We start from the raw sequence: 23,837 nt of genomic DNA on the forward strand, positions 1-23,837 counted from the left end.
AGTTTCAATTCTTCCACAATGAGCAATGACACAAGCTCATTAAAGTCTGGCATTCCTCCCAACCTTACTGAGATGGAAGTGTCAAAAGATTTGTATTCTTTGCCTAAACCACGCAATGTGAGAGCAACCAAATCATCATCATCCATTGGGGCATGGATTGATGACAAGGAATCTGCATAACCCTTGATTTCCTGAACATACTCATGTATACTCCTATTCCTTCGTGTTACACTGTGAATCTGTTGCTTTAGTTGAATCTTCCTTGCACCAGTGTCTGTCTCATACATTCGGCACAATATACCCCATGCTTCTTTTGGTGTATCTGCATCTTGGATGTGAATAAGCAAGGCATCTGTTACACATATTGAAAAGTAATGCAACACTTTCGAAGACCGCTCTACCCATTGCTTGTGAGCCAACATCTGAGCATTATTTGGTTGAGGAGGTAGGAATGGCTCTGGGTCTTCATCCGATACAAGGCTCCACAATCCGATACAAGGCTCCACAATCCTTTGCCTTTCAAAAAACTCTTCATTCGAAACTTCCACACTTGGAAGTTAGTTCTGTCAAGCTTCTCTCCAACAATTTGTACTGGGCCATCTCCCATTTTGAATACCTGTGATGTACCCTGATGTAAAACTCTTCCCGATGCTTTCCAAAGCTCCAAATGATTATGAACCAAGCTTAATATGTGCTATTCATATGCATTCACACCCCAAATGACTTCATGTTGCATAAGAACTTCATTTGTATCATCAAAATTGAAAAGGGGTAAAGTTGAATTTTCTGGTTTTTTCTCGCCTCGCTAGTAACCAGTCAAAGATTATGCTCTAAATCCTTCAAATCTTGTCCAAATGCAATGATTCAACTTGCATTGTCTTCCCAACACATTGCTCCAACATATCCTAGAAGGGTTTGATCAAATTCTTCAAGGTGAATGAGAACCACCAATTTTTGTAGCTCCCTGGTTTGCCTTTTTCTGTATCTGTCAGGTACCACCTCTCACTAAAAATGCTCTATCTCCTTCAAATCTTATCCAAATTCAAAACTTTTTGAATCAAAAGTTTAGTAACTCGTAGGACTCTACTTGTACCAAAGGAATTAGGCCAATTTGATATAGACAAGGATTAATGCCTTGATTAATAATGCTCTGTTTCTGGACAGACTTTCTGTAAACCTGCAAACCTCTGCTAATTGAGTTCAATGAGCTCCAAATACATCAAATGAGCTGCCCCAAATGTTATCTTGCTCTCAATCACACTTTTGCTAAGTACTCCAAGCTTTAAAGCATCCAATTTGGTGTCCAAATGAGGGAATTAGACCATAATCATTGCAAACTGTCCAAGGAGCTGCTCCAGAATGCGCCGCCTGCTCCTGGGGGCTGTAGAAGAAGGGCAAATGCTCATTGACATCATCAGCACCTTAGCAATGACCTAAACTAACATGTGCTTGAAGGGTTTGACTTAATTCTTCCTCTAGCTTTCGCAATCGATCCTCCACGGGGGTTATGTTTTCTGTTTTGCAGGAGTTCACAAAACCAAAATTTTTCCTTCACACATCACTTGTAATGCATCAATTTTTTGCATGAATGATTTGCTCCTGAGTTGCCAGTACATGTGCCCTTCCAAATACATGAGACCTTCACTTCTTTGCTTGCATTTCCCAAAATACATGTGCCAAAGTACATTCATTCACAAGCTTTCCATGAAAGCTTCAAAACAAAAATTTTCTGCTTTCTTTTGCACCTTTAATCTTCTCTTACACTTGCTCTTGATACCTGCAATCCGCAGAGGGGGTTTTGCTACACTTACCAATGGTCCTTAGCTCTCAGATCTGATGCCGATGTGTGCTCCACAGCTTCTCCTTTGCTCCAAGCTCCAATGGCTTCCTTCACAGCTTTTTCTTCTTCTTCCCTCTTCTCTCACTCACTCTCACAACACAGCTAATGAGCTCTAGGCTCTGATACCATGATAAAAAACAGAAGCAGGAGGGAGCACACACAAGAGAAGCAAACCCTAATCCATATCCATCAATCATAAAGAAGGAGAGAAGCCATAGTCACCATCTCTCTCACACACACAAAGGAGAACACAACATAGTGTTATGTCCACACTACAAAGTAAACCTACTGTAATGTCCACACCACACATGACCAGCTGGACGCGGTCATAAACACACCACACGATATCTATCTACCATTCTGTCACTCTGTCAGCACCCATGTGCTATCCTCCAGCTGTATATGAGCTTGACATTTCAGCACATGGGTCCTCTTCTCATAGTCGAGTTTATGTCTTTTCCCTTCCATTGTATCGTGGTCTGGAACACTAGTACTAGAGTGCTACTTTGGAGGACATAATACTCTAGTGTGATCTCAGTTGGTTCCTCGTAGTAGTCGTTATTCACTTTTACTTCGCGCGAAGCTTCCCCATCTTCCAAGGGTTCTTTAATCAACACCTAGTTAATCTGGGCTTGTGGTGGCTGTGGTGGTAGAACATGTGGCGGTAATGGTGTCATTTCATTCATCCTGAACATTCCTCTTGGTAAATAAGACGTATTCGGTTGTCCTACAGCCACATTGGGTTGCATTGGGAACTCTAGGTGCTGGCAATTGTGCTAAAGGTTGGATCCTCAGGTATCTGCACATGGCAGTATCATGGTTCCCTAGTCTTTGACAATGAGCACAATAGAGCAACTGTCTTAATCTTAGGTGAGGACATTCAGTGCTTGTATGATTTTTGTCTATAGATTAAGCACCAAATTAACTCTTTTCGGGGGTAGAGATGGGCATTCCTTGATGCTTCCCTCCCATCCCTTATTTTTAGCTTCTACAAGATAGCAACACTGAGTTCTTCAATGTCATGTTGCCAACTTGCTTGTGTTTAGGTCCTGCGTCTTGATGACTAGAGACTCCTGACGTTACCACCGAAGTTGCCTTGGCATCTTCTAGTGCGGCAACTCAAGCATGTTATCTTCATACTCGTCGATAGCTAACTTACAGCAAGTATCCGGAGTAGTCGGTCTAGCTAACACCAAATCATCATGCATCTTATAATCTCGTCCTCTTGTTCGGAAACATGGCAATAATTGATCATCATCAGTTAGCCTTTCCCTCAATTTGCATCTTGAGTTTAGGTGCTTGAGTCGAGAAACATAATCCCTCATGGATTCATTTTCTTTCTGCTTGATGTTATGGACCTGAGCCACAAGACTCCATCTATCACCACTTCGAGCAAAGCTTGGTACGAACACATTCTTAAGCCGAGTGAAGTTGACTTTGTCCTCAGGCTTTAGGGTTCGATACCACTAGTGGGCCTTCCCTTCTAGAGTTAGAGAAAAGGCATGTATCATGGTCACATCGTTCACTGGCCCCCACAGGTTTCACACGTTGACTCAAAGATCTTCAGGTGTGGTGTTGGATTGGGTCCCCTTCTCCTAACAACTTTTGCATAAGTTTCGAAATGATGTGTGGCTTCATCGGAGACGGTTTGGATTCAAGGGAAGTGCCCAATTCCCTAACCATGCCTTTGCCCATTTTCGTGGCCATATTCAACAAATTTGCCCTTGTGACTATATTTAGATCTGCGTGGGGATCCACTATTGGCCTCTAAGGAGCTATCTCCCCCCTACCTAGACCTTGTTCTCTACCTACATAGGTCCTTTTATCCAATTCGGGTCTACAGTTGGGTCCGAGCAATTCCTTATCACCTGGCTCATCATTAGAGGCCTCAGCCTGCCTTTGTTGAATTAAGAGTTCTATGCTCTGCAAGAATGTGGGATTATTAATAATTTCATTTATCTCCTCCCTTGTATAGAGTCGATCCTCTTCTCCTACATATGCCCTAGGTTGATCGTCTACTTCTTCTTGCATTTTGAGGTCTTCCTCAGCCTTCGGCTCCTCATTTATGGGTTCTAGAGGTGGTATCCCTACTTCTATCATTCCAATCCCCATGTTATCTGTGGCATCCCTAAATGTTTCTACTTCCTTGCCATGCAATAGAAGTAAATTATCAATTTCCCTCTGTTTTGTCACCATTCTACGTCTATCGAGCTCTTGCCTTTTTAAGCTCAGAAGTCACAATTGACACTCTGCTTCAGCCATCTTAATGATGTCAACCTCCACTTCCTCAGATGTGGGGAAGAAGATTTGACCTATTTTGTTAGCATTCTCCTTGTCTCGCCTAACCCTAGGAGTCATTCCACCAATTCTCAAGGTGTTAGTATTCCTGGGGCCAGACGTTAAGGCTATAGGTGTTGTTAAGTCCGGTTTTGGACCGTGTCCCGCACTCGTCAATGGACCCTTGTCCGCAGATTGAGCTTCATCTTTTGTGCCAGGTTGGAGACCAAAGAGTCCCCTCGCTATATCAAATATTCCACTAGATTTCGTAGGAGAAACAGGTTTCCCTTCCTCTCCAAGTCCATAGAACCTTAGTCCTTCTTCCATGGATAGTGGTCAGATTTCTCCAAGCTACAACACTCAATTGAGTGCTCACCGAGTGACCTGAACCAATGCTTTTCTGGTAGGAAGATCCTGGGTAATTATATGCACTATCGTCAAGGGTAGCCTCGTCTCCTATAAGTTTTCCTGACCTCAAGCGTATGAAAAAACAGTTCAGCGGGCCAACTCACTACTCCAATTTTTATGCTCGACTTCTTTGGCTCCCCCTACCTCTAGAGTGGCCTCTTCCACTTGTATGAGATTGATTTTCTTGTTGTTGTTGCTTATGGTTTTGATTTCTAAATCGACCACCACTTCATCATCTAAATGACGATCTGCCTCTACCTTTACCTAATCTAAGTAGAAGACATACTCGTGTAAATCGCCAGAGGATGAACCTCCCCCAATATTTATCTCCTCACGTATGAGGAGAGCGAATCAAGAAAATTATTTCAAACTCTAATGGAGTTCTGAAATTGGCTATATTTCTTGCCAAGACTATTCAAGGTCACTAATATACCATATCATCATCATCTACTGGGGATCCAATAGAAGTAAGGACATATGCAAGCCCTTTAACTGTTAGTGAGTAATCATTTATACTTAGCTTCCTCCCTTTAGTCACATTATGTAGCTCCTGCTTTAGCCGCATCTTTCGAGCTTGTGTGTTTGTAGTGTACATCTTCACCAAGGTACCAAGGTGTCCCAAGCCTCCTTAGGTGTTTGTGCATTTATACACATAATCATAGAGTATATCACACTGATGGACAACCAATACAATACCTTTCTCACTCTTTCATGCCAAGCTTCACATGCTTGCACCTTTTGTGGGGTGGAATTTTCTTTATCACCTATGATACCTCCTAATACCCTTTTCCCATAAGGAAATTAGTCATCCTGAATTGCCCATAATGGAAATTTTGTTGCATTAATAATACAAGCAATTCTCCAAAGCCTTCAATTTTATTTTGGCACCTTTAGCTTGTTTTTGCACAACTTCAAATTCTTGCTTAGCCCAAAGCTATGTGGCTCTCTAGTCTTGGCTCTATTTATACATTATTTATTACTTGGCCCAAAGGCTTCCCCATTTTATCCTAGCCATCCATGGATACTGGTCTTACTTTACTCACTTGTTGGTAGAGCTTTGGGGTATTTGTCATTGTGGCTGAACAAGAGGCTTCCCCATTTTATCCTAGCCATCCATAGATACTAGTCTTACTTTACTCACTCGTTGGTAGAGCTTTGGGGTATTTGTATGGTTGCTAGACAAGATCCTCTTGTTAGCTACCTCTAGCTCCATCATCATAAAGCCTTTATCAAGATTGTTACTCACCAAACCTTTTGCATGCACCATCCCTTTCTCCACTCTCTCCCTTAAGACTTACTAGAGTTGCCTTAAGGGTCAATAAGTTGCTTTGACTCTCTAATTTTAGGTTTGGAATTAAACACTTACTACCTCAAGGAACAACACCAAGGCTACTTCGACTCTCCAATTTTAGGTTTGGAATAAAACACTTACTACCTCAGAATATAAATTTGTTGTGGAAGGCCTGCTAACAAATCATGATAGCCTTTCTACAAAGATTTTAGCTTGCCAGAGGATAGACAAAGCAAGGAAAGAATGCGTTGGAATTTGTGGACAAAGTTAAGGAGTTATGTGCAAAGACGATAGCTCCTCCACCTGAACAAGCCAAAAGGTCCTTGTTCATTGGGATGCTACATGTTGTCTCCTTGCTCCATTCATACAACTGTGTGTCATGGAGGGGGGTTCCTTCTGTGAAACACGACAATTTCAAGCATTTTTTGCATGGCATCTCCAACTTTTGTGGCATAATGGAGGCCGGCAAGTACATACCGGTACGTTCATACTTACATGCCATTCAATGACCAGTAACCTGGCACACAAATAGCCAGGGCAATCTTAAATGCTTATTAGCCCTAAGCCGTTCTCTATTCCAATCTCAGAGACATACAAGCTATTGTATTGGTTTGTAAATTACATGGAAAACATTGCTAGTATCATGAAGAGCCCAACTGTATTATTGTGTTGATGATTGAACTTAATCCACATTTCCATTTGGGTGGATGCTGACTCCTGAGATGGGCTTTTGCATTTGGGTTACTGAAATTTGACTTTGAGCTTCCATGGAGTATCCACGAGCACTCTCTTTAGGTTCTGTCCAAATGCTTGGAGAAGTTCCTGCCACTCTTTCCAATGAGATTAGGAGGACATATTCCATAGGTGCTGAGAGAATACGGAAAAGAAAAAAGCTACTCTTGCAGCCCAAAAAATTTTCAAATAAGAATATTATTGTATGCATGCGAATGAGCGATGACAGGAGCCAATTGCTAGAGTGGGTTTTCACAAGGTTGGCTCAGGCTGGGGACTCTGTCATTGTGATGCAGATTGTAAAAAATGGCATGCCTAAGCCAGGTTGGTGATAGTTGGATCACAAATTATGTAAGTGTTGCCAGTTTGAAAAATTTAGGGTAAAGCATAAGCTGTCAGAATGCATATGTAACTGCATGTATGCATAATTGCATACATATGTATATATACACCCATACGATGTGTTGTGTGCACACACGCACACACATATACATATGTACCTATATATACATATATATTTATATATGTCCCACACACATGCTCACACACATTGATATAGGCATGTATATACTTATGTCTGTATATGTACATATGTATATTATATATACACCCACACCCACACCCACACCCACACCCACACCCACACCTACCCAGCCCCCCACCCCCCCCCCCACACACACACAAGCTCACACATTGATATAGGCATGTATATACTTATGTCTGTATATGTATATTATATATACACCCACAGCCACAGCCACAGCCACAGCCACAGCCACACACACACACACACACACACAGCCGCACACATGCTCACACATTGATACAGGCATGTATATACTTATGTCTGTATATGTACATGTGTATATTATATATACACCCCCCCCCCCCCCCCACACACACACACACGCTCACACACATTGATATAGGCATGTATATACTTATGTCTGTATATGTACATATGTATATTATATATACACCCACACCCACACACACACACGCGCGCATGGGCTATACTTTGGAGTTGTGATGCTTAGAGAAATTAGCTTTTATTTGGTTGAATCCTAACCTGTTGAAGACACAGGCCTGCGTCTTCAACAAGTTTTTGAGCACTAATGGTGAACTAAGTGTTTGGATGGCGCATCTAATGGATCATGAAACACCAATGACATCCTTGTTTGTGCAGATTCAGAGTTGGCCGATCTGGCAAAAGAGACCTCCATAGGAGACATTATTGAGACCGTAAACAATATCATATCAAGTCTTTCCAGTGGGTACAGCCTGTCAAAGGTGAAAGGCTAAGCCCTACAATTTGTTATGAATGTGAAGTTGTGAGTAAAATATTTATTGTTTAAGAAAGGGAAGGTGGTGATTAAACTTTGGTTACCTACATTGTTTTACATAAATATACAGCATAGACCCTTAACCTATATGGTAGGGTATGTATAGTGAGAGATTGTTGCATGCGTGGAAGGCTTGCTGTACTTGATCCAGCCCTAAGCCTACCGATTAGAAACATTGATGCAAACACAATGAATAGAAAGTAGAGAGAAGAGAGAGATGAACTGTATTTTCAATATATTAATACAGTACAAAAGATGTATATGTCTGTACAACTGCTGTGGCCTTTGGCCTTCCAAAAGAGGACTGAATGAGGACTTGCTAGACTACCTATTGATCTGGAACATACGAGCTATGAATGGACACTTGCTTGCTATTTACAGGTTCTTAGAATTTTCCCTGCAGCCACCTGACTGTTGTCGGCCAGTAGAGGACATCACAAAAAATAATTAAATATCTTTTATCTGAATGGTGCTTATGTCCTGGCTGACTGTTGGGGTGGCTCCTTCACCTGTCAGAACCTGTTATGTACTCTAAACTGCTACCTAATCAGGGATTAGCTAGGACACTAACCATGTCCACGGTTGTGCACGTGATAAGAGATTGATTTCATAGTCTTTCATAGTCTTTTTTGTGGATGGAGGGGTAGCATATTTTCTTTTTGTGTTTGGTTGCAACTCAAAGGTTGCTTTAGCCAAAAATTATTCGTCACATTGGTGATTGTAAGAGGGCGAAAGGGTAAAAGAAGTGTGTAGAAGAATAAAAAAGTTGTGGTTGAGATTGAGATGATGTGGGTGTTTGTGTCGCCACACAGGTGGAACACTAGGAGCCACTCATTCTAGTGGTGATTGGGAGCTATAAAAAGATGCACTTGCTCTATATATTTGAGCATGATTATTGAAACAGTTAAGTTGCTTGATTTTTGTTTCTTTCTTTGTGTTTAAGCTAGTTCTCATTAGTGGTCCTAAACATTTATGTCATCCTGAGCTTTGTTCTACTATGATCTTTGACATGGTATGAGAGCCTAGGCTTTAGCTTTCTAGGGAGAGAAATATTCTTTTAGTGTTTAGAGAGCGAGAGAAAGAAAGATATATTAATGTCTTCAAAGACCCAAGGGTCTGTGAGACCAAAAAGATAGTACAATGTATCCACGAGAGACAGAGAGAGAAAGAAAGTTATATTAACGTCTTCAAAAGGCCAAAATGACCTATGAGACCAAAATTTACATCATGTCCATGGAATACATCATGGTATTGAAAGTAAAACTAAAAGAAAATATCCGTAAAAAAATAAAGAGCCTCAAGCTCTCGCATCAGCCAAGATTATCTTGCGTAGGGCGTTGCAACATGGTACCCAATGAAGTAAGGCCGAGCCGGCAGGAGAAAGTCCTGCAGTGGTGGGAAATGATGGCTCTGATCCTCGTGAGGTGATGTGAGTGTGGGCGGCGGCCATTATGTTGGGAGAATAGAATGCAAAGTAGACACCTCAGTCCTCTTCGTGACAGATTTTTTTGGGTCATAGCCACCAACTATAGTGGTTTTGCATGGTCAGTAGCATGACTAGCTTGGTCCATGACGGCCTACACGAACAGGTGACTCTGATTCCATGTACACGGGGTGTCGCGTGCACGATCGCTTGTGAGAGCTAGATGCCCCAAACTTCACAGATCTCATCCCTCCGCCCGAAAGTTGCAGATCCGGGTTATCCTTGGACGATATGGCGAGCTCCCGTCGTAGAGGAGAGATGCCATGGCTAGCTATCTGAAGGGATCACTCGCACTCACTAGTGACACCTCGTGTATGTGGAGCCAGAGGATCACATGTCCGTGTAGGTTGTCGTGGACCAGGCGGTCATGCTACTGCTCCTGTTGGGTCACTATAGTCGGTGGCTGTGACCCAAAGAAATATGTGATGAAGGTCTGGGTGGCGTCTCGCTGGCATTGTCTCTTAAGAGTGCTACCTCAGCAATACCTCTATGACGATGGAGCTTTAGTAAATACATGCCTAAACATCTCTGGTCCTCATATTGAATGACCCATGAGAGGGGGATGAATCAATCCCAGAAGAGAATGAAATCTCGCTCCGATCACATAGTAGGGTGGGTATCTAAACAAATAGTGATTCTCGCTACCCACCTCACCAATGGTGCATACACTGCATATATGCGTGCATCTTGTGGAATGCCTTTGGCTCCGCTAGACTCACATAGTAGGGTGGGTATCTAAACAAATAGTGATTCTCGCCACCCACCTCACCAATGGTGCATACATTGCATATATGCGTGCATCTTGTGGAATGCCTTTGGCTCCGCCAGATTCAACCCTAAGATGATGAGAAGATACCCTGAGCTGGCCAATCGCTATCCGCGGATCATATGGCATTTGACATGTGCATTTGTAAATGTGCATCTGTAAGTACCTTAGGTCCTCAATGAACCCATCCTTTGAAAGTTTCAAAAAATGCTCTTTGTAAACAGAGGTTTCATGGTGAGCGTTGGTGCGGACACCCATGTCCATCTCGTGTGGAGCTCTAGCAAGTTCAGCCGAATGAGATGGTTGGATCTCTTGCTGTGGGAGATTCAAAAAGAGAGAATTCAAGCTGTGACATAGCGGAAGCCTTCATGCCTTAATCACAGCCCTTAAGCACTTTGTAGGAACCTTAATGCAAAATGCATGAAAGAAAGATAGAGAGAAAGACTGGTTTTCAATATATATGTATTATGTATATGAAAAGGTTACATATATGCTTGGCCGATGGCCTTCCAAAAGAAGACTATCTAAGACCAATCTCCAAAAGGGAGAGAGATGATAGGAATGACTTATGACCCTTCTATTTATAGGGCACATGTACTGTTGGCTGGTCTATTGAAGATGCTGTCGGCCCACGACTAAGTATTATAAGATGCTGTCGTCCTACACTTGTTGCCTAATGAGGGATTAAATGTGAGGTTAGCCATGTCATGCTGCGTGCACGTGACACAAGCTTTATTGGAACATAGTCACATGATAACCCGTTTTGTCCCTATGAAATGAAACATGATATGGATGAAAGAGACTGTCATGTGCATGATAAATGCCATGGACATTTTCAGGGCTAAATCCAAAAGAGGCAGCCAGATAAAGAGTATGAACCAGGTAGAGTCAGGATGATGGAGCACAGAGCACTTTTGGCAGTGTAGATTGGAGCAAGGCATGGAAAAACTTGGAAGAGGCTGTCGGCTGCAAGACAAGGGGGGTGTCGGTTGAACAAAGTGGAGTCGGCTGTACGTGGTAAAGGCGGCTTCAAGCGCTCAGCATTTTAATGAATAATAATGCCAATCGGCTGAGACTATAAATAGCCTAAGATGCTCATTGTGTTAGCCATTCAACTCCTTTTTGAGTTGGGTCTAGACATAGGACTAGAGTTAGGGTTTTCTACCTTTTCGAGAAGGCAGCCCATGGCTGCAAGGATTCATGTACCTTTTTGTACGATATGAATATACTGAATTTCCAGCATCTCTCTCTCTCTATATCTACGTTTTGCATCAGATGGTTTCCAAGAGTGTTTAGGGCTGAAAGAAGACTCCAAGAACTTCCGTGTGTTACATTGGTATCAGAGCATCAGGCTTAGCAAAGCTAAACACTGATTCAGTCCCATATGATGGTGTACAGGTCCAAGGTACAGGAAAGTACACGGATTCAAAGCCCAAGGCAAGGAACACAGAATCGAGAAGAGATCCTAGGAGGTTTGTTGGTGGTGTTCCACAAAGCCAAAGGGGATGGCAGTCCTCTGAGCTTGATAGGTTCACGGGCAACGGTCCCAAGGGAGGTTTATCCTCCAAGGGTGATGTGAGAGTGCCAGACTCATTTCTTAGGAATGAAGACCAAGACAGTGTTCAGAGTCGGGGTAGGAATGGATTGTGGACTAGAGGAAACAGATGCATAGATCTTCGTCAGAGACAGAGTGGTTTGGAGAACAGGCCGGGGTTTCAGAGAAAAAGGGTTGCCAGGGATGGATGATGACAGAGGGCCTTCGGGAAAGGATTGGGATGATGAGAGTCATTCAAGAGCAGGTTGGATTCCCGTCATCAAGTTTAGCAGAGGGGGATGTCATGTGCATGATAAATGCCATGGACATTTTCAAGGCTAAATCCAGAAGAGGCAGCCAGATAAAGAGTATGAACCAGGTAGAGTCAGGATGATGGAGCATAGAGCACTTTTGGCAGTGTAGATTGGAGCAAGGCATGGAAAAACTTGGAAGAGGCTGTCGGCTGCAAGACAAGGGGGCTGTCGGCTGAACCTTTAAAGTGGAGTCGGCTGTACCTGGTAAAGGCGGCTGCAAGCGCTCAGCATTTTAATGAATAATAATGCCAGTCGGCTGCTCCGATAGCAGTCGGCCAGCTCCTCCAATTATTCAAGAGACTATAAATAGCCTAAAATGCTCATTGTGTTAGCCATTCAACTCCTTTTTGAGTTGGGTCTAAACATAGGACTAGAGTTGGGGTTTTCTACCTTTTCGAGAAGGCAGCCCATGGCTGCAAGGATTCATGTACCTTTTTGTACCATATGAATATACTAAATTTCCAGCATCTCTCTCTCTCTACTCTCTCTCTATATCTGCGTTTTGCATCAGATGGTTTCCAAGAGTGTTTAGGGCTGAAAGAAGACTCCCAGAGCTTCCACGTGTTACAGCGACGAAACGTTTCAAAATGAATCTAAACACTGCCAATCAAATATTGGAGCTTACCCAAATTTTTCATCTCAAAATTTTTCTCCAAGAGCTTGTCCCTGCTTTCCATTAAATTAGCATATTCTTCATGATTTGTCTTTAAGTTCCTGATTTACTCTTCATGTTCGTCCAACTTATTTACGGCTGCTCTTAATTCTCTGGATCCAGCAGCTTTCTTCTTAAGTTGATTAATTCTCTGAACATTGTGAGCTTGCTGGTCTTCAAGCTCTGCGTTTCTTTTCTCCAGCTCTTGATCAGCCGATTTTAAAGCTGTCACTTCATTTTTTAGCTGCTCTGCATTGTGATGGTAATCTTTAGCTTGTTCTTTACAAATGATGTATTCTCATTGAACACAGCTAAGCTGTTCATCATACTCAAGAAGTACTTTTTTGCCTTTGTCCTGCTGATTTCCAGCTTCAGTAGAAGAATGGGTCCCTGGAGTCTGTGGGTACCCTTGCAGAACCTCCTGCAGTCGATGTCGGAATAGGGCCTGGCCTTCCGGATCCACCTCCTCCCGATGTATCGTTTGGATTTCTGCTTATTTAGGGCGTCAAGATCAATCAAAAATTTAAGTTGTTCTATATAACCAGCATACAGATCGTCCATAAGCTGCTTGATCTGAGCTTTGTATGTATCTAAATCGCTGGCCGTGAGCTCATAGACCTCCAGATCTTCAGCGGCATCCATTTCATCGATTCAGCTCTGCAAGATCTGGAGTCTTGCTTGATCAGCTTTAGAGGCAGCTTCATCTTGATTCAGTGCAAATAAATGTTGTCACAAGCTTTTGACACTTAAATTCTGAACTTGTGTGTTTCTGCTGGAAGTCCAGGATCTCCTCTTGCATTCTTGCCTTATCCGCATTGGATTGTGCTGCGTCTTCTCTGAGTGCCTCTAAAGTCTGCCGCAAGGTCACATGTTCTGCTTCCAAGGCTGCCACCTTGTTCCGAATTGCAGACATTTCTACCATTTCAGCTCTGGACTTTGACAGCTCAACTCTGGACAAATTTAGAGCAGTATGCAGAGCCACTGTCAATGTTGCAAATGCACCAGTTGCTTTGTTGCACAGCTGGAGATATACTTGCAGGCAGCCTACAGTAAAGCTGTATCCATCACTTCTACTTCATCTGGAAAAATCAAAGGAATGGAACTTCCGGTCACATCTGGAATCTCCGCAGTCGTCTGCACCTGTTGTTCTGGCCCTTCCAACTCTCCGGATTCCCTGAGCGCCTCTGCCTTTGCCTGTGCCTGCACTTCCACCTCCAGCTCTTTCTCTGGGTTTTTTCTTTGGCTATCTCTATGCAGATTGAAAAGGGTGGAGACAGAGATTGAACAGTGAATGTATGTATGAGCTGAGATGTTGAATCATGTGCTTGAGATATGCCAGATGTATGCTCATGGCTGCCCTGCTTAATGGTCTTGGCTGATCAGAGGGAGGCACAGTGTGTTGCTTTGAGACACAGATCTGTGTGCGTGAATCCTCTGTGCTAAGAGGTATTGTGGGCTGTCAGATTGGACATACAGGTACTCTCTTGGCTGATTTTGTTGTACTTAGCCTTTCATACTTTTGAAATTGAATAAAGAAATACCGCAAGGGGCGCCAAGCTTTGGGGCCAACAGGTGTCGCTTTGTTTTCAGATTTGGGCACTCTAGCTCCAATCTATTTTGTTTTCATATCTAGACTACAAGTGGAAGGGTGACTGCCAGTCTACCGCACTTTGGTTTCTACTAGAGGCTGGTTTCAAGGTTTCGTTGCCGGGACCAATCATCAACTTTCTTAAGGGTTGAGCTCGTGGTTGCCTCGAGGAAAGTCATCGCTGAAAAATTCAGCAAGCATGTCTGATACAGAAGATGAGTACTTTTATCATGAAGAGGAAGAGCAAGAGACCTCTCCTGAGAGAGATGTATCTGAGGATAATCTTGCAGGAGAACAGGCTGCAGATGTTGAGCAATATGAGGATGTAACACAGCCAGAAGATGTACTTGGTAAAGAGGATGATGATGCTCGGTTTAAAGATCGTTTGGCTGGTGTTATGGATGTATTTATGCAGCTCACACAAAGTGAGAGGTTTGCTGAATTTATGAGATCTCGTACAGAGCCCGAAAAGAAGAAGAAGAAGGTTCGTTCTAAGAACCTTCCTCAGGGTCATAGTGGTGCCATGCCACAGGATCCATCTTTTGGCCAGTTTCCGAACATGCAGCATGCTTATGGAGCAAACTCACAGAGTTCCTTCTTTGGACATCCATCAATTCCTCAGCAGAATATGCATCCAGGTTATTTTGGTGGTGGCTCAGTGTTCCAATCCATGACTGGGGGTTACCCTCAGGGAGGCATAGATATGCCAGGGCCTTTTGGAGCAAATTTTCAGCCTGGTATGCAGGGGAATATGTATGGTGGTATGCAGTCCGGTATGCAAGGAAATATGTTTGGGGGCATGCAACTTGGAATGCAAGGCAATATGTTTGGTGGTATGCAGCCAGGTATGCATAATGGTATGTTTGGAAACATGGCTGGAATGTATGGCATGCCAGGTGTGGGAATGGGTAATGTTGACCCAATGATGGGCATGAATGTTGGGGGCAGCAATCTTGCAAAGCCACTTCCATATTATAATCTAACGCCTATGGGAAAGGCGAAGGATTACAAGGAAGGGGGAGCTGCAGTGAAGTTTGATACATTCAGTGGGGCCAAAGATAAACTTAAAGCACTCACCTTTTTACAGCAGTTTGATGCTGCTTTTTCTGGTGGGAATTACACAGAGTCCTCTAAGGTGAGGAAAGCTGCCACTTTTCTCAAGGGCAATGCTTTGCAGTGGTGGTCTACTCTTCTTTTGCAGGGCATAGCACCCACTACTTGGGTACAATTTAAACAGGATTTCTCTTCCGTATGGCTCACATCTACATTTGAGGTGGATGTTATGACCGCATGGCACAAATTGGATGCTTCAAAATGTGAAAATTTGGAAGATTATAACAAGAAGTTTTGGGAAGCTTTACTCCCAGTGACTTCTTACCGTGCAGTGCCTTTGACTGAGCAGGTAGAGAAGTATTGTTGTGGGCTGCCCAAAGAGGTGCGAGATTATTGTATCAAGACTCCAGTAACGAACATGTCACAGATGATTGAAAATGCTATGACAGCTAATGCGTTACTCACTGGAGGATCATCTGGGTTTAAAGGAAGTAAGAACTCGAGCAAGAAAGTTGAAAAATCTGGGCATGCTTCTCGTGATGCTAAAGGGTCTTCAGAGACGAGATACAAGAAGTTGCCAATGCCCAAGAGAACTTCTGAGGAAAGACAGGCTTTGAGAAATGTTTTTACTGTACAGAAGAGGAACATATGTCATTTAATTGTCCCAAGAGAAAGTCCCAAAAGGACTCTGACAATAAAGGAGAGCCCAAGTCAAAGAAGCCAAAACCTTCTGCAGGGTTAGTTCCTAATCTTGTGGGGGAACAGCCAGGTGGTGAGGAGACAGAGTTGTGCAGGGCATGGGGCAAAGTGAGAGATCAGAATGCTTTGATATTCTTTGACATAGGTGCTAGAGCCAACTTCATTTCACCGGATTTGGCTGGCCGATTGGGGATTCGTGCAGAGGAGATGGGGCCGTTACATGAGGCTAACATGGCTTGTCCAGGGTATGCAGAACCCGTTACTCCTATCATTGGGAAGCTCCGGCTTCATTTGCAGGGTTATGTGGACAGCGAAGAGTTTTTCATCATGCCCCTGGATGGCTGTGATGTTTTGTTGGGGATGCCATGGTGCCACAGAGTACATGTGGTGGTGGATACTTACAATAGGAAAATCACTCTGACTCATAGAGGGAAAGAACATGTATTGGATGTGAAACTTAAAGGGGAATGTATTCCTATTGTATCCGCTTCGGTGATTTCATCAGTAATGAAAAAGCATCTTTTTCCGCGTACTTGATTTATATAAAGGATGCACAAGATGATGACTCTAAGTCTAATTTGTCTATGTTAGATAAGGACAGGACTGATTTCTTATGTGGGTTTCAAGATTGTTTTTCCGAGTCATTGCCAGGAGAACTTCCTCCTGAGAGGCCAGAAGATCATGCCATTGATCTAATTCCTGGTAGTACTCCACCGAATAGACCGCCGTACCGTGTTAGTGCAGCCCAACAGGAAGAGATTATGAGTCAGGTGCAGGAGCTTTTGAATAAGGGGTTGATACAGCCTAGCTCATCACCCTTTTGCTCACCTGTACTCTTAGTGCAAAAGAAGGATGATTCTTGGCGCATGTGTATTGATTACAGGGCGCTGAACAAGAATACCATCAAGAATCGATTCCCCATACCGAGGATCGATGACATTTTGGATCGCTTACAAGGCTCCACAGTCTTTAGTCGCATTGACTTGAAAAGCGGGTATCATCAGATACGTATTAGACCCGAGGATGTGCATAAGACAGCATTGACTTGAAAAGCGGGTATCATCAGATACGTATTAGACCCGAGGATGTGCATAAGACAGCATTTCGAACCACGCTTGGGTTGTATGAGTTTGTGTTCCTATTACAGGCGGTACATACGGTACTTTGCTGAAATTGCTTCGCCTCTTCATGCCTTGACAAAGAAGGCAACTCCGTTTAGATGGGCTGATCGGGAAATTACAGCATTCAAAAAGCTCAAAGAAAAGCTTACTTCAGATCCAGTATTGGTGCTACCGGACCTCCGAAAGGCTTTTATTGTCCAGTGTGATGCATGTGGAAGTAGCATTGGTACAGTTCTCATGCAAGAGGGACATGTGATAGCCTATGAGAGTAGAATATTGCAAGATGCCGAGAAGCATTTACAGGTTTATGAGAAAGAGATGTTGGCTGTAATTCACGCTCTTTCTACATGGAAACACTACTTGCTTGGGGCTGATTTCACTGTGCAGACAGATCATCAGACCTTGCGTTATTTCCTCACGGAGACTAAGCTCTCAGAGAAGCATATGTGTTGGGCAAACTTTTTGTCTATGTTTCACTTCCAGATTGTGCATGTGGAAGGCAAAAAGAATGTAGTGGCAGATGCTTTGTCACGCAAGCCACAGGTCTCTGCAGTTTCACTTGCTGATCATCATGAGCTTGATGAAATGAAAGAGCAGTATGCCCATGATGAGGACTTTGAAAAGTTGTATGATCAGATGTCTGAGGGTCAGCGGCATGAGCACTATACTCTCAGAGATGGATTTTTATTGATGCATGGCAGACTGTGTGTTACCAGGCCATTGCGTCTCAAGGTTATGATTGAAAGTCATGCTCCACCGTATGCAGGTCATAGAGGTATTGACGCCACGGTAAAAGCAGTGGAGACTTTCTTTTATTGGCCAACCTTGAGAAGAGATGTTGATGCCTTTGTGAGGCAATGCATCGTATGTCAGAAGGTAAAGTTTGACCGTCAGAAGACACCAGGGTTATTACAGTCTTTACCTATTCCAGATAGACCTTGGGAGAGCATTGCCATGGGTTTTATATTTGATCTTCCACGGACACAAACGGGCAATGATGGCATTTGGACTATCATATGCAGGTTCAGTAAGCAGGCTCATTTCATTCCCGTGCGTAAGACGATCAAAGTGGATCATATGGTGAAGTTGTTCATGGCGAACATCTTCAAGTATCATGGCTTGCCTACGTCTATCATTAGTGACCGTGATCCACGGATGACGAGTTTGTTTTGGAGAGGATTGTTTGACAACATGGGTACAACTCTCAAGTTTTCATCGTCATTTCATCCACAAACAGATGGTCAGTTCAGAAGAGGCTAACTCTACAGTGTTGGATCTTCTTAAGTGTTATGTGTCAGAGCACAAGCAACAATGGGAAAAATATCTTCCTTTGGTGGAGTTTGCATATAACAACACTGTTCATACCTCGACAGGCAAGGCGCCTTTTGAGATTGTGGAAGGAGGGAAGAAGGTACCACCCATTTTGCACACAAAGGATAAGATCTTTGAGGCTGATCAGTATGTGGAGAGTATGGATGAAGCTTATCGGAGGGTTAAGTTGGCACTCCAGAAAACTCAGCAGAAGCAAAAGAAAGCCGTAGACCGTCACAGATGTGATTTAGAGTTTGCATTGGGTGATTGGGTTCTTTTGCGCTTTGAAAAGGCTAGACTCAAGAAGATGAAGGGTAAAGAGCGCTTATTCCCTAAGTTGAGCATGCATTATTATGGGCCTTTTCAGGTATTGGAAAAGATTGGTGAGGCAGCCTACGCTTGAAGCTACCAGATCACTCGAGGATTCACAATGCTTTTCACGTGAGTCTCCTTAGACCTTTCCGTGGGGATGTGCCTGAGGATGTATCAGATGAGGCTCAGCCGGAAGTTGAGGAACTTGATGAGGTTCTGATTCCAGAGCAGATACTGGCACATAAGGAAAGAAAGGTATGAGGTAAAGTTTCCCGTCGTTATCTTGTGAAGTTCAAGAACTATTCACCGATGGATGCGAAGTGGATGGAGGAAGGTGACTTAACAGACTCACCTCAGGTTTTGCAGCTTTATCTCGATGCCTTTGAGTTAGAGCCGACTCTTGTTGTGGCTCATTCAGGTTCAACAGAGCATGGGTCTGGAGCATTACCTGATGCTCAAGAGGGGGGTAGCACCTCCACTCGGAACTCCCTTGATACAAACAAGCTCAGATGACATCTAGAGGTCGCTTGGTGCAGTTTTTATCTCACCCGAAGGTACTGAGGCTGACAGTACATCTGTTTATGGGACTTCTATGATATATGTGTACTAGTCACATGGGATTTTGTGGTTGTGTATGGTTCACAGTGGTATACAACTTGGACTATTACTATGCCATTGGTTTGCAGTGAATGTTGATACATGTGCATGGCTTAGAGAGATTGGGACGTTGATCTTGCCATATTGTATATTTCACTTTGGAAATTTTGCTGTATCACCAGAATGCAATCGAGGACGCTTGCCATTTTTCAAGAGGGGGGGTATGTCATGGCCCTGTGAAAATGGAACAGCACAAGTGTGGGCATGGTGGTTGCTGAGTCAAAATATTGAATGATTCACATGTGGGGTGCCCGGACAGAGATAATGATGTGTGGACATCCCTAGGTGTGAAGGGGGGAACTAGAACATTAGTATTTTAATGTTTTATGAATGGTTGCCCCTAGGCCTTAGTGGCCCCTAGGGAACTTTAATAACAATTAAAGTTGGGGCCCTAGGATTAATATGGGGAGAGGGCAACTCCACTTTTGGGAGTGCATGCTTCTCTCTCTTCTCTCTCTCTCTCTTCTTTTTGGAAAAAACGTGGAGCATACGTGCTGTTGGGAAGCGTGGAAAGCAAGAGGGACTAATCGGCTGCTGCAGATTTCTGGCTGCTGATTTCTGTGTGCTAGAACAGGCCGTACAACACCCGTACACATCTGTACGACTGTAGGTACAACTGTACGACTGCAGGTACAGGCTGCGCTGACAGAATTCTGCACTGTGAGAGTGGGCGGCGGCTGTTGCAGGCGGCTGCAGTTGCTAGTACAAGCTGTGCAGACAAGTACAACAGTACGTACAGTACTGTACGACTGCAGTACAGTGTACGGACAGGACTGGAGCAGGCGGCGCTGGACTGTGCACGTACAGTTGGGTACAGAGACTGTATTCAGGCAGCGTAGGCAGGTACAGTGTCACGTGGGTTGACGGTACAAATTGTACGGACTGCTACAGTACAGATTTTCAGGTCTGTACATTCGGGTGCAGCACTGAAGTGGATGCAGAGAGGAAGGTACAGACAAGTACACTCACACATGTGAAGCAAGGTTGTTGAAACAAGTGTCTGCAACAAGTACAGATTGGTACCGCTACTTCCTCCGGTGCAGATCCACGAGCTGATTTTGGTAAGCTCTGCATCTGTTCATTTATCTCTCTTTCTATTGCCTTATGTCTGTTGCAGATTTGAGCTATCTGGCCCCTTGTGAGAGGAGGGGTATGGCAGATTGAAAAGGGTGGAGACAAAGATTGAACAGTGAATGTATGTATGAGCTGAGATGTTGAATCATGTGCTTGAGATATGCCAGATGTATGCTCATGGCTGCCCTGCTTAATGGTCTTGGCTGATCAGAGGGAGGCACAGTGTGTTGCTTTGAGACACAGATCTGTGTGCATGAATCCTCTGTGCTAAGAGGTATTGTGGGCTGTCAGATTGGACATACAGGTGTACTCTCTTGGCTGATTTTGTTGTACTCAGCCTTGTATACTTTTGAAATTGAATAAAGAAATACCGCAAGGGGAGCCAAGCTTTGGGGCCAACAGGTGTCGCTTTGTTTTCAGATTTGGGCACTCTAGCTCCAATCTATTTTGTTTTCATATCTAGACTACAAGTGGAAGGGTGACTGCCAGTCTACCGCACTTTGGTTTCTACTAGAGGCCGGTTTCAAGGGAAGCGAACTATAGCAACCCTGCCTTCTCCAGCTAGGTGCGATTGAAGGTGGTGTTGACATACGGTTGTAGAGAGGGCTTGCGAGTTATGAGAGCTATTGTTACATGCGCTGAGCTTGATCGTGATAACGTACAACAGGGCCTTCTTTATACCTTTATGTGGTGAGAATCCTTAGCATCAACTTTAGAGAGTAGAGAGAGAGGAGAACGAGAATGTAGAAGACGACACAGTATTGGGTCCCAATACCCACTAAAGGCCCCCCTCCCTGCAAGCAAGATTATTACCGTACATCGGCTGAGTATCCACCTAGTCCGAGGCTCTGCTGAAGATTCTTCTGGCCACTGATGCAAGTCCAGATAGCTGTAGGACTTCACATATGCTGGCTGAATGTGAAGAGGAGCTTCCTGGAATAGTCTGGAATCGACTTGATGCTGTAGCTTTTTGCACTTTGCTGAATACCTGAATGTTTTATGTGGGATAGCACTGCCTCTTTTTATATGTCCATATGCTGCTGGTCGGCCAGCATTAGTTGTCGGCTAGTAGCATGTGGACAAGAAAATAGCATTAAATGCTATTAAATGATTTTGCGCATGGAAAAATACACAAAATCTGCTACCCGACTGCAACAGACCTGACCGACTGGGATATGTGTGCCCAACATGCTGTCGGCCTTTTGCAAATGCTGGCCGACTGGGTACATCTCTCTCCCAAGCTGGTCGGTTGGTCTACCAGATGGTTGAGGGCTAAGTTGTGCCCCTTGGACAAGCCTACTGATCTCTACATGCCTGATAATGCTTGACCCAATACTAGGGCTGACTTCTACATGCACAAACTAATGAATTCTCCAAGTGGGTTAAGAGGACTGACACTTGACTGCTAAAGCTCATAGATTGACCTACGTAGCTCGTGTCTGACTGTCCCTGGACTGAGGGCTCACAATGGGGTCATGGTGTACAACCAATATTCCTAAAAAGGTGCTACTTCTGGACAAATGTTGCACTGATGATCATGCCAATGTGTCACTGTGTACCCCAGTGTAGGGTTCATGTGACATTCCCTCCTGCTTAACTCGGCGGTAGGTTCAAGGCTTCCAAGTAGTCCGCCAACAACTGGGGGTACTCCTGAAAGAACTCTTCATCCAGCCAAACTGCTTCATGGGTTCCGTGGTCTTTAAACTTTGTATAGAACTGTCGGATTCTTCGACCGGAACCATGCTTCCATTTGTGGAGGAGAATCTGCTCTGGCTCTATGACTTCAGCTTCGTCTATCATATCTGGTTGTTGCTCTTGGGATATATCCTACAATGGTGGACCTACATATGGCTTCAACCAAGAAACATGAAAGACATTGTGCATAGTCCAACTTTCCGGCAACTTTAACTTTAAAGAGACATCACTTAACTTTTGAATGACTGGAAATGGACTGAAACTCCGGAATGATAGTTTGGGACAACACTTGCCCACTTGCTTTAGCGGTTGTTTCATGATGCGGAGATATACGGAATCCCCTTTCTTAAAGTTGACATCTCGCTTGGATTTGTTGGCTTGCCGGGTATATGCTTCTTGAGCCTTGGCAAGGCGCTCCTTTACTGACTCCATGATCTCCGAGAATGTCTCAGTGGTTTTATTGGCCTCAAGAGATGGTGACACTTGTCTCGTCAAAAGAGATGAGAACTTGCGACCAAATTTTACCTTATACGATGTCCGGATGAGTGAGTATCATTTAGGATTGCTTGAACCAAAGGAAGATATTGTTCCCATTTCGACTGCTGGTCATGGCAGGATGATTTGAGAACGTCAAAGGCCAATTGATTGTATATTTCTGTTTGGCCCTCTGTTTGAGGATGGAATGCGCTGGACATTCAAACAATGCTCTCCAAAAATGGGACGTAAATTTGGGATCTCTATCTGATGTGATAGTCCGTGGCAAATCACCAATGGGGTACCAAAACCGAATGAACAAGCGAGCTATGTCCTCGGTTGTGGTTGTCAGCTTACATGGAATGAGCATGCAAAACTTACTGAATCTGTCAACAATTGTTATACACTGTGTTTCTAGATCCAGCTGAGGTTGGAAGAGGGTCTACGAAGTCCATACTGATGTCGTGAAAGGGTCCCTCAGGAATAGGCAAAGGCTAAAGCAACCCTGCATGTTTGGTATAAGGAACTTTCACTTTTTGACATATCTGGCATGATTGGACATGTTGGTAGACATTCGGTCGCATCTTAGGCCAATAGAATGACCTCTCTAACTTCTCCAAGGTACTGTTGATACCCTATGATCCCCAACAAGAGAATCATGGGCATTGTGAAGAAGGACTTGGCGCTTTTCTTTGAGTACATAAAGACGGTTCTTGAAAAACAACCAACCATCCCCTATATTGTAGTGGCTTGGTTCTGAACTGAGGACCAATTGATATTGAGTCCCGAACTCTTCCGAAGCCAGATACCGTGCCTTCATACTGTTTAAGTCTGTGCCTTCATACTGTTTAAGTCTTTGCCTTGAATTTCTAGCACAGTGGACTTCTGCAATGTCTGAATAGTGCCCTTTCGACTAAGAGCATCGGCAACGGGATTGTTTTTGCTCGGGACATATTCAATCATTCCCCTAAATTGTTGGAACAATTGACTCCACTTAGATTGCATGTCACTCCATTGGGCACTAGGCATGGTTTGCAACCATTTAAGTGCCTGGTGATCTGTCTTAACTGTGAAGTCCCTCCCGTAAAGGAAGTGCTTCCAATGCTTAAGAGCACTCATCACCCCAAGAGCTCTTTGTCATACACCGAATAATTCTTCTCGGTGTTATTCAATTTGCGGCTATAATAAGCCATTGACCTACCATCTTGTTGTA

The 23,837-nt window shown here is 43.8% G+C and overlaps 1 protein-coding gene across 8 annotated transcripts in view; it reads left to right on the plus strand.

Annotated features, from left to right (window-relative positions):
- Positions 1 to 5,867: 5,867 nt before the first annotated feature.
- Positions 5,868 to 23,837, plus strand: part of LOC147638690 (putative receptor-like serine/threonine-protein kinase At4g34500) — a 113,213-nt gene continuing 95,243 nt past the window's right edge. For 2 of the 8 annotated variants that reach the window (XM_086798657.1, XM_086798659.1), the window contains exons 1-2: positions 5,868 to 6,295; positions 7,735 to 7,838. In XM_086798657.1, the coding sequence (XP_086654783.1) occupies positions 6,196 to 6,295; positions 7,735 to 7,838 (204 nt within the window). In that variant the 5' untranslated portion in view covers positions 5,868 to 6,195. Of the gene's footprint in view, positions 6,873 to 7,734; positions 7,839 to 8,703; positions 8,795 to 23,837 lie in introns of those variants that run through there. The other 6 variants (XR_015265960.1, XM_086798656.1, XM_086798658.1 and 3 more) reach the window with 5 other exon arrangements.

The sequence above is a fragment of the Cibotium barometz genome, chromosome 5 (genome assembly GCF_041138505.1).
Source record: "Cibotium barometz isolate CiBa-2024 chromosome 5, ASM4113850v1, whole genome shotgun sequence".
NCBI classification, from domain to species: domain Eukaryota; kingdom Viridiplantae; phylum Streptophyta; class Polypodiopsida; order Cyatheales; family Cibotiaceae; genus Cibotium; species Cibotium barometz.